Below are 12403 nucleotides of genomic sequence, written 5' to 3'. Positions count from 1 at the left end.
AATTTTATAGATTGTGACATGTGAATTTTCAGATGTAAGCATTAATTTTAACAAGATCAATTTTCCTAGGTCTGAGATTCTTGATCTTAATTTTATCATGAAGTCTTAATTTTTCTGTCAAATTCAAACTTTACCATATAAGCTTAAGTCAATGTCGTTTTTATTTTGTTCTGATTGTATTGCTGGCATCTAATTTTTTTAAGGACCAATATTTATATTGTTCAGCCTTGCTAGGAAGATGCAAATCCCCAGTAAATTTTTAATGTAAGATTTACTATTATGGTTTTAGCTATCATCACTAGCTAATTGAATTAATTCCATGGACCTGAACTCAGAGTTGTACCAGTGCCACCCAAGTAGAAAAGAGATTGTGATCATACTCCTTCCTGGAGATTTCTGTTAGGGGACTCTTGATAGCTACCAGCTTGGAATAAATTCAATGCTGTGGGATTTTTAGAAATAAACAACCATGACTTCTGGATTTGGGTTGGATTTTTGTGCTGGGGGTGGGGTCGTGGATTAATATCAAGCAGTTTTTAAGCATTTACCAGAATGTGTTTCCTGGATTGAATTTGAAATGAGAAAAATGAATGTATGCCTCCATCACAGATATTTCAACTAAAATTTTTGCATTTCTAAGAGACAGATATTTCCAATTTTGCTGATCTTTTGTTGTTGTTTAATATTTAATAATCATAAACTTAACTCTGCAATCCAGCTAGACTTGGGAGTAAGGAAAATGACCCTACAGAACTGCAGCAAGAGCACAAAGACTGTAGGATATTTTGAACAGATGGGAGTGAAGGCATCTCTCCTGAGTTACAGAAGGAATGTCTGGTAGTTAAGATAAAACAGAAGTGAAATTTATTAGATTTACCCACACTCAGCAATGGTGATCTTCTTGCTGGTCCTGCCATTCCTAGACCCAAAGCACACCATGGCTTCCGTAATATTCATGCTATCTTTCACCTTGCCACAAACTACATGCTTCCCATCCAACCACTCAACCTTGACAGCACAGATAAAAAACTTGGAACTGTCTGTGTTGGTTCCAACATTTGCCATGGACAAGATGCCAGGACTCGTGTGCTTCAGGATTAAATTCTCATCATCAAATTTCTCCCCATAGATGGCCTTGCCACCAGTGCCATTATAGCATGTGAATTCACCACCGTGGCAAATAAATCCTGGAAAAATTCCATGAAAGCAGGAAACTTTAAAACCAAATACCTTTTCCCCAGCGCTCAGAGTATGAAAGTTCTCTGTTGTCTTTGAACTTTGTCCCAAGGGCTCACTGTCCATTGCAATGTCAAAGAAAATAGTTGGGTTGATCATGATTTGGACATGCAGGTGGCTCCTAGGTAGTGGCAGCTGCAAGGCTTGTAACTAAGTTCCGAATCAAGTCTTACATCTCAAGCTTACAACTGGAACTTGAAAGCAAGTTATCTCCATGTTTAAGCTTATGCACAGTGATTAAGCCCAGGTCTAGATTTACAGGGAGCCGGTACATAGAAGTGCCTGATTTTCTCCAAAAGTAATATTCAGTCCTACTGGATCCAATAACCTGGTCCTATGATTAAGCATAGGCAAATGAAATTGAAAGTATAGACAAATATTTTTAGGTTGTTAACAAAAACATTTTGGAAATATTTCATTTTGGTTTCTATTTCATTAGAAATGAAATCATGGTTAGTTTAAAGGGAAAATAATAAGTGGATGAATTTGAGAGGTCACAATGATACCAAATAACATTTTTGTTAGAAACTTATATGCAGAAAAAGTGGAAATCCAGGAGGTAATTATGAAGAAGATTTTATGTTTAACACCTTAGACAAGAAGCAGTTCATTAATATTTCAGTGTTTTTTTTTTTTAACCAAAGAATTTTGTACTTAAATTAGAAAACAAATATAGGACAAAGAATACTTACCCTGTATGGCTGTTTTACAACCTCTGTAAAAACTCAAACACCGATTTCATTGTGGCAAAAAACGCATGAGGTCATACACTTGAACAGAGTGGTTTGCACAGTGTAGCCCTGTGTTTGATCAAAATGAAATGATGAATGCTATTATGTGTCCTTTTGAAAATAAAAAGCACAAAGGCATAATAGTGGCTTTTATTTTAATAATTTTATAGTAATAATTTTATCTGTCCAATATAGGAAGAGATGAATAAAAATGGCAGGACTTTTATACCTTCATATGTAATCAATACTCTCTTACAGGAATGGAGGTTATTGGCTGTTTATATAACCAAGAGTGTACATTAGTGCCCTGGCACTCAGTTTTGTGACCAGTTATATCATTTTAAGCTTAGATGCTTTTGAAATAAGTAATAGCAGAAGTTCAAACAGCTGGGAAATCAGCATGCAGAGAAAAAAAGAGCAAAGCTGCAAAATGAATTTATAAATGTTACTGGAGGAATTGAGAGAAAGTTGCTGAGAAGTCCAAGATCCAATGTACTTTAGTAAATATGAAAAATGTCTACAAAGTATTTGACATTATTTTGGACATACCTACTACCTCCCACCTCTTACTTTTCTTCCTGATTTTTCTCTTATGTATTATATAAAACTGTTGAGTAGATATGATTCATAACCTCTGAGGTTACTAGTTAGGAAAATGGAATATACAACGTATTATATCCTGATACGCACAATATCTATAAACATTGTACATTGAAATGGTTATCATGTACTTTTCAGGTTTAATAAGTAGGTAGCAAAATTATTATTTTGATGAATTTCTCCATGAAAAGATGGAATACTAGGATTATTGCATTTTACACAAAATAGAAGCACATTGTTTTCTTTTTTTCCTCTTAACCAAGCAGGAGGGTTTCTAAGGCCTCACTAGGTTACCTTTGTTCACATTAGCCTGCCATTGTAGTTTTTAAATTCACATTTTAATGGCAGTCATATAAATAATGCAATAACTGCTAGCAATCAGATTGCATTCTTATTCTGTCATTTAAGCATTATAAATTAAAATAATAAAAACCACATTTTTCAACATGTTTGTTTTGGTCTTTAAAGCAGAATTTCTTCCACATCTTTCCTAGTACCTTGTGAAGAAGAAGTGGTCAATGTATGTTTTTTATCTGATGAAGGATATGAACAATAAAATAGAGCCAGAGAATAGTTTTTTTTGTGATTTGGCCACCTTAATGGCATCAGTTATTAACAAAAAAAAAAAAAAAAAAGATTTGGAGAGCAAAAAGTTTGTGATATTTAATTATAATGCCAATATAAAGGAAAGGTAGGGCATCCTGGATGTATATATTTTTCTCTATTCGGGGGGAAAAGGCATAGTTTTACTTATTTTACATTCAGAATTGCAAAATCTAGCTGTGTTACAGGCTTTAAGTGTGAAAAAAATTTTTTTAAGTCAAGTTTTTTTTTTTTATTTAATACATTCTAATCAAATAGTAACAGCAGTAAATAAACACTGAAAAAAACAGGCAGGTATCCCCCTATATCTGGAAGAAAATTAAGTCAAAGTATTCTGCATGGTAGAAGGGAGATAACTGCTGATGTCCATGGCTAGACAATTCAAGGACAACTTGGAAATTTCTACAGCCATTTCCAAAAAAGTCAATGGCAACAGGTTGGGACACAGCTACTGAAAAGGATCAAATGTCTGTATCTACATGGTTTTATTAACAGGGATTGAGTTGCACCTGTAGAGCATGACATTCTTGTCTTTTAGCCTTAAAGGAAAAAACAGAGTCTTTTCCATGTGTACCAGTTTGAAATGTTTCTGAAATAAGGCTACATTAAAACGGATTACTATAGTACTCATTCACATCAGAAGAGTTCATACATGTAGTAAAAAGTCAAATATGGGATTTCCTGGTCACTTTTTTGGTTGATTTGATTAATTGCATAAAACAAAGGATAAATACTCATAAGCAGGTCTGTTTAACAAAACTCCTAGGTACATCAAGAATGCAAAAAGAGAAAATGTCCTATGGGAGGCTCTGATTACCAGGCATCTAAAATTGAAGCTAAGTCTGGGCCAGTTGGGTTCCTTCCACTTCTTCAGTACTCCTATGTCCAGTTCTTCCCCTACTACCAGGCCTTGCACCTTCAGCCTAATAGAGAGGAACCTCAGAAAGGCAAGGCATTCTGATCAAATGTTCCTTCAGCCTTTACTCACGACATTTTGTTTTTAACTCAAAAGGATCAACTGGTCTTGGTCAGCCTTAGGAAGATAAGCATCACTCGGGTGAAAAATATTTGGGGGAACTTTAAATACCTAGTTACCTCATCACACGTTTAAATCAGATTGGCTCCAGCTGTTTTTAGAATTCCAAGTAGTTATCCAGAGCAGTCACTCAAGTTTTGGTTCTCTTTTACATAGCTGCATTCGGAGATACTCTATATGAGGCATGGTTAGAAAAAGAGAAACACTTATACCTGGAATTTATATTCTTCCAGGTAATCTTTTAGTCTTGTTGGTAAAGGCAGTCCCCAGACGGTACCGGTACATTTGTTAATGGTGAGTCTACAGAGATGTTGGAGAGGTGGTGCTGATGTGTAGAGCTGTTTGGTCAGATAAAGAAAGGTGAACAGTGCGTTCCAGGGGGCTTCTGTGCCCGTCCGCTTATCCTTGCACATCTGAACATAGGAGTCGATCAGATGAACCACACTGTCAAATTGTTCAAGCTTGGGCTTGACACATAGGATAGAGTCCAATCTGAATTTCCTATCTTGGTACTCGATTCGCAGATTAGTTGGCCCAGCTGATGTTTTAACAGATATTGTTAGTAGGTAGTCTGAATGCGAGCTATCTCTAATCAAGAAAGTTCCTTCTCGTGCCTCTTTTAATTTCTCTTTGGTTTCATTAACAGTCATATTTCCCAAGTACCAACCTGCCATCTGCGGCCCTCGGCGCTGAGCGAAAGCCTGTGGGGCAGCAAAGACCAGAACTGCGAGGGACTTTTCCCTCTCCCTAGTGCTACCAAAACTTCAACTTTGCCCCAAACGTAAGCTTTTAGGATACAGATTTTGAAAGCTTGCGTGGTCCGCCAGATTATTCCCCCCACCCCACCCCGATCCTTTCTTCTTTCAGACGCCGGGAGACCTTTAAGTGTGAAAATTATATTTATTGTTCTGCTAAATTAAGATATATATAACACTATATGTGTACATACGTAGTCAATATAAAGTACTCACAGGTGCTAACAACCACCTTAAAACATTTTACAACCAAAAAAAAATTAAAAAAAAAAAATTTTACGACAAAATGGAATATAAAATTAAAAAACTATTTCATATATATATACATATATACAAGTTGACATATATATGTATGCATACCTACACACAATTCATATAGAATTGTATATATGAATTGTGAGTCAAATGCCATAAAAAGAAGATATGCCCTGGAATATTCAGGGAATACTTTTAATCCCCTCTCCATGTGAGATATACTGGTAGATTTTCTTGCTCTTTGGTCTTAACAGATACTGAAGATTCAGGTGTCTCTTCCACATTACCATAATCTTCAGGATCATCAGGGATTCTGTCTTTCTTTACTTTGGGACCTAGAAGTGTCTTAGGACATTGAAGTTAGATGCCCACGTGGGCAGTTCAGATGTTACCCAAATCTCAGGACACACACTCCATTTCTCTGCATGACACACAGACACCAGTCAGTAGGATCAGCTGAACAGATGAAGGAGCTTTTCAGTATAGGCAACATTGGATGGCCAGAGATCTGTAGGTGTTAGCCCTGCTTTCAAAGGCTCTTTGATACTGAAAAGAAATGGCTAAGGAAATGAGTGGAAGAGATTTCCAGTGCTGACACTTTGGTCCATCCACATGGGCAGATCTTATCTCCGCTTTCAAAACCTCTATGAAAGTCTAGGTCACACATCCCCTTTGCTACAATCAGCAAGTTTTAGTAGATCATCCAGGGAGTTTAGCTAATCTATTATCTTTAATTATCTTCCAAATCTATTGTTCTGACATAAAGTTAATTTGCTACATTGTTCTTGATTTTTGGTTTCTTTCTTTCTTACTGTCTTTTTTTTTTTTTAAGATTTTATTTATTTATTTATTTGACAGAAAGAGCACAAGCAGAGGGAGAGGAGAAGCAGACTTCCTGCTGAGCAGGAAGCCAGATGCCCAGCTGGATCCCAGAACCCTGGGATTATGACCTGAACCTAAGGCAAATACTAAACTAGCTGAGCCACCTAGGTGTCCTGATTCTGGTTTTATTTCTTTGTGTTTTGTTTTGTTTTGGTTTGTTTTGTTTTGTTTTTCAAATAAATGTAGTTTATTTGATATTTTAGATTTGGCTTTTAGAAATATTTTTAATGTAACTTCAACATCTATTTTTAAAAATAAAAACTAAGCATCAATTACTTTTCCATTGTATTTACTCATTAAAAACTTTATTTTTTTTTGAATTTTTATTTAAATTCTAGTTAGTTAACATATAGTGTAATATTGGTTTAAGGAGTAGAATTTAGTGATTCATCACTTACGTACAATACAAGTGCTCATCACAAGTGCCCTCCTTAATACCCATCGCCTATGTAACCCATTCCCACCCACCTCCCATCCAGTAACCCTCAGTTTGTTCTCTTAAGTCTTTCTCCTGGTTTGCCTGTTTTTTCCCCTATGTTCATCTGTTTTGTTTCTTAAATTCTGTATACGAGTGAAATTATGGTATTTGCCTTTCTCTGACTTATTTCACTTAGCATAGTGCTCTCTAGCTCCAACCACATTGCCTTATGTATGTCTTTGACAAAAAGTAAGATCACTTACAAGGAAGTAAAGACATATTATTTTAATCATAACTTCACCTAAGCACCATGTTTACATTGGAGATTCAATGCAGAGCAGGGCACTGAGGGTCCCTGCCCTTACAGAGCTTATAGTCTAGTGAAACTGAGGATATGGGCTAGGACTTTAAGAATAATTTTTTGTGATCCTTAAAATATTCTGAGAGAGTGAGAGAGTAAAATCACCATAACGTCACCAGGTCCAGCTGTGATATTTACCATAAAAGTTACTAGAGTTTAATGGCTATTTTGGAAAATCTTAGGAAGTTTTATTCTGGTAAGCTCATCCTTTGATAGCCAGATGTTGAGAGGGTTTTATCCTCTTTTAAAGGGAGTCATACAGACACCTAAGAGTAAAACATTGCATTCTAAAAAAATCTGTCTTTTGACTTCTGCCACAATAAGAACTTTTTTTTTTTCATTGCCATTGCTCATTAAAGAATAAAGCTTTTGATGAACTTGTGAAATCTTGGGAAGGCTAATTTCCTTCTATACTACCAGTCATTGTTCCAAGATTTAAATTTCATAAAAAGAACTGTCATCTGCAAAAGTCTGCTGCTTAGATTACAGTTTTAATATCCACTTGAGTGCTGCGGTTTGTGGATAGCATAGATGACAAATTATAATTTTGTCTTTTCTATGGAATTTTACACTGAGGACTCTTGAATGGTTCAAGTTTCACATTAAAAAGGCCTTGATAAGTGAGGATGCATGACTATATAGTTATATATTGCATTAACAAAAGGAGTAGCATCAAACACAAGTTCTATCCATAACATGTGGCTGATAATTCAAGGTCAGCAGAAATAAGAGTATTTTAGAAAATGTGCAGTATGTTTTTTTTTCATTAATTCATTATTTTATTTATTTATACAACAAATACTTAGAAAATGCCTATTATGTGTCACACTATCTCATAAGAGGAGGAAAGCAGTGCATAACTTCCTGGTTTTTTTGGAGCTCACATTATAGTGCAGGAGACAGATAATAAACTAAATTCAATATCCTCATCAAATAGTTACAAAATTTTTGAAGCAAAAGAAACAGAACAAAGGAACAGTCTATATAGAAGTAAATGGTGCTATTTTAAGCCAAGTGATCAATGGAGTGTACTTTAAGGATATAGCATTTGACCAGAAATCTTTAGGGTATGAGGAGAGCTGAGGAGTAGGTGTTCCAGAGAAAGGGACAGCAAATATGAAGGCCTTGAGGTAAAAGAAAGCTTGATGAATCAAGAAAAAGCAAGAAAGCAAGCATAGCTGGAGAGAGTCAGCCCAGGGAAAATAAGGGTTGATAGGTCAAAGTGGTGACTGAGACCATACCATCCTGGAATTTGCCACCATGGGAAGTGCTTTGGATTTATTCTAAGTAAAATTTGAAGCTTTTATAGATTTTGGGGATGTATGAAATAATCTGACCTTGTTTTAGAAAGATTACTCTGTTTTCTAGGCTGAAGAAAAGAAAAGTAGAACTTCCATACTACTTTTAGAATTACTATAGCCCAGAGTATCACCTGTATAAATTTAAGACTGCAGTAAGCATTGTGCAGTTAAACTGAAATAGAAAGCATCTTATTTCAAATCTGCCTATCAAAATGAAGCTCATGATCTATCAGTGCTGTTTAACTGTACCAGCATAATTTATTTATGCACAGTGAGCCCAGGACATGTATTACAGCAAAAGGGCTGGAGAAAGAAGCCTTAGGATTCTACAGTGTCTCAAGATAAAAAAAATGATTCGTATTTTTCATAAATCATAATATTTTCTTCAAAGACTTGTAGACAACAATAAGGAATGGTCAAGAGAAATCTTACGGTTTTTTTTGTTTGTTTTTTCTTATTGGGGAAAATATTTAGATTCTGAACACCTGTTCAAAGGGTATATTTTTCATAAAGTATAAAATGATTATATATATAATATAAAAAGTATATGGGTAGTGTCAGTTCTTAAGCCCATTGGACAGTTAAAACTGAGAAGATATCACTTACGTCACACGTAAGCCAGTGTGTCAGACAATCATTACTTCCAGTAATACATTTAATCAAACATACCATTATATTATTAAGGGAAAAAATTATCAGACATCTTTTACCTTTGAAATATGATTCTAGGTGCTGGGAATGTATATGTCTCATCCTCAGAGAATTTAATCTTTTCATATCCCACTATGTGCCATTCTCCATTGCAGATATCACGCATTAAATCATCATTCATGGGATTTAAATCCAAGCTTCACCATTGATTTACCTGACCCGTCAATGGCTCCTCATCCTTAAATTGGGAATAAGATTTCCACCTACTTAATAGTGGCTGTAACAATAAAGTACATTAGAACACATCCCTCCAGGAATGCTAGCCTGTGCTTATAACCACTAGGCATATACAGTGATTTATAGAGAATTAATATGATTCATTTTATAGTCAGTGCTTTGTTTTATTTACATTAGAACATGATATGTGATGAAATAGCAAATACAGTGACAGAAAAAAAAATGTCTTTGAGACATTCAGGAAGATTCACTACCAACTCTGAGATTTTGTCATTATAATGCATGGCAAACCTCTAAAGCCTTTTAAAATTATAAATTCATGCTCAAATTGCATCACTCTACATATGATGCAGATATTTATGACTTCTGGTCTAGAAGAGTAATGCCAAATGCTCATGTTTTGATCACAAATGAGAATGTTTTTTAGAAGGTTGATGTTAGAGGATTTTTGTAATCCACTTTTTCAGTCTGGTCAACTTTTACAGGATCTTAGGTTGATATATTTTTTAATTGGATTTTTCGAGGGTCCCATTGTCAAAGTGTTTCTGGAATTTACACTTTTAATAAAATACCTTCTGGGCCATGCAACAGCCGCTAAAAGAGGAAGGAAAGAGAGTAAAACCAGGTCTGTGAGGCTGGAGCAGGTGCTCGTATCCAGGAAGATTTACAGCAGTGACACCTGTTGTCTAATCCACACCAAGTTCCCATTGAGCAGGAGAACTGAAATGATACATAACAAATTGGAGAAAGAATTTGAATTCTAAAATAACTTTCATGGCAAAGCAGAAATACTTTCAGGCCAAAGATATACTTTGAAAAAAAATTGGCTTGTTTAATAGCTTACATCATCTTATGTATGGAAAGTTCTGAAGAAAAATCTCTGAACATATTCAAGTACAGAATCAGAAGCTGCCTACTCCCCAAGACCTCTTCATGATGTTGTCCATGGAAAGGAGACTTAGAGTTATTGAAATTACCATTTATGTTGACAGAGGAATGAGCAGTGAAAGATAAACCACAAAGTTAAAGATCTCATTTCATGCTGGGACACTGAATCCATCTCCTGGTTAGCAGCATTTTGTCCCCCCTTTCTTTCCAAACATCATTTCTGTGTATCTGTTCTTAGAGTCTTGGTGCCATTGGCTACAAAATTAACTTCAATTCCACCCCTATGATCATCTCTGGTCACTTTCATATCTATTTTGTGTCTTTAAATTGGGTAGGACTTCCATAACTTTGTTTCTGAGGAACATTTCACTCTTATATCCAAAGCCATTAATAAATAATATACCCCGTGAGCCAGATCCAAAGTTTAGTTCTTATTTTTCCACAAGAGTTGGTTCTTTTCATTCCATGGACTGTCTTCTCAACCAAGTGGCTTTAGACATCAGCTAGCAATATCACAGTCATGTTGAGTCTTTTCCACCAAATTAATAAAATGCTTTTCTTCCAGAATATTGAGAAGAAGTAGGCTGTGTTTGTGGCTAATGCATTTATTTCCCAGACTTCAAGGAACTTTAGCTTCTTAAACTGAATCTCATTAGAAAAATAATGTACAATGTCGTTTGTTTTAGTATAGCAGTTATTTCTAATTGAACACATATGTAATGATATGACACATATCATTGTGTGTCAAAAATGACATATATTTTCCAGTTACCTTGACTTTCTTTAGAGATTTTTTATATAAGAGCATTATTATAAATAATGGAGGAAAATTTGGTATATTTTAAAATAAGGAGGCACAATACAGTGATTGATATACATATACTATATATTTTTATATTTTATATTATATATGTAATATGCTATAATATATGTATATAATCTAGATATATATCATGGCTCCTAAAAAATAGGCATTGGGATTTATGTTGTAACTTTATTACCTTACAACATGATTTGAATATAGAAAACACTAACACATCTATAATGAGTAATTAAATGCATGAATACATTTTCTTTCTATAAAGGAACAATATAATGGAAATTGTATTTTTTATTTCCAACAGTGACCCTCAAATTATTTTGGCCATGCTTTATGCAGCACATGTGAGAATTGCTTTCATGAAAGCATTAGCTGATGAATGTCTACTGACCTGGAATTAATGCTTATTATTGAATTAACTGTATATTGTGTGCCATGCTACTATACATAATCAGCCAAAGACATTGATTCTTCCATGCTAAGGGTTCAAGAAGCTTTATACAAGAATCAATATTGATTTTTGTAGGTGCAATCTAGAGCAAATTTCTTGATTGTGAAAGACTATTTTTCAAAGTGGCTCACAAAGCTCCTAGTTTCTTCTAATATATGGGCTGCAATAATCTCAGCTCAGAACCAGTTATTTGCAGAATATTGGCTGCCAGAGGTTGTTGCTTCTAACAGTGGGTCTACATTGATCTCAGTTTTGTTTAAAATACTTGTGAACTGGAAATGTATTTATATTTTCAATACCCTCAGATAAAGGACCAGGCTGGGAAGATAGTGTAGATTACTAAGAATTACCTAAAATAGATTCAGGGAGAAGAAGATTGACTAAGTTTTGCCAGGTATGTGGTGTTCAACATGTCATTTCATGATCAAATACAGGAATGAATCCTACTAAATTACTAATTAGGTATCTTAATTGTTCTATTATATATAATATAATAAATCGCATTATAGTCATATATAATAAATTAAATATAATAAAATATATTATAATTAAACATAAAATAATATAAATATAAATGTATAAATATAAACTATATAAAATAATGTGTATATTCCAGACAACAAAAATATGAAACTCATCATTCTTTATTTTCACCATATTCTTCATCATGACTAGTAACTTGTTCAGTGAAGTTTCCATCTATTGTAATAAAGGTTATAGAATAGAATAGGATATAAGGATATAAGACTTAGCATATAGGATATAAGACTCAGGCTACAGATGGGCAAGTGGGCCATTCTAGCCAATGGAAAAACTTATGCTGACAGTGTCTTTATAATGAAATTCGATTACCTCTGTTCTAAAGTTATTACAACCCAGGGGTACCTGAGTAGGTCAGTGGTTGAGCGTCTGCCTTTGGCTCAGATCATGATACTAGGATATTGAGATTGAATCCTGCCTCGGGCTCCCCACAGGGAGCCTGCTTCTCCCTCTGCCTACATCTCTGACTCTCTCTCTCCATGTCTCTCATGTGTGAAAAATAAAAACAAGAAAAAAAGTTATTACAACACAAATCCAAAGAACAGAATTATAATTTGTATCTAAGTTACACCAAAATAAAAGTGGATAATCAATGAATAATAATAATAACAATGTTGTAATACTGTTTTAAAATTGTA

General features: G+C 34.5%; 2 protein-coding genes across 2 annotated transcripts in view; one reads left to right on the top strand and one right to left on the bottom strand.

Annotated features, from left to right (window-relative positions):
• Positions 1-12403, top strand: part of LRP1B (LDL receptor related protein 1B) — a 1825680-nt gene that overhangs the window by 1439337 nt on the left and 373940 nt on the right. The window lies entirely within an intron of this gene.
• Positions 874-1335, bottom strand: LOC140612121 (peptidyl-prolyl cis-trans isomerase A-like). Its single transcript, XM_072789263.1, has one exon. The coding sequence runs from the start codon at positions 1333-1335 to the stop codon at positions 874-876; it is 462 nt and encodes a 153-aa protein (XP_072645364.1).

This window comes from Canis lupus, chromosome 20, assembly GCF_048164855.1.
Source record: "Canis lupus baileyi chromosome 20, mCanLup2.hap1, whole genome shotgun sequence".
NCBI classification, from domain to species: domain Eukaryota; kingdom Metazoa; phylum Chordata; class Mammalia; order Carnivora; family Canidae; genus Canis; species Canis lupus.
This window is presented reverse-complemented; position numbering and strand designations above follow the sequence as displayed.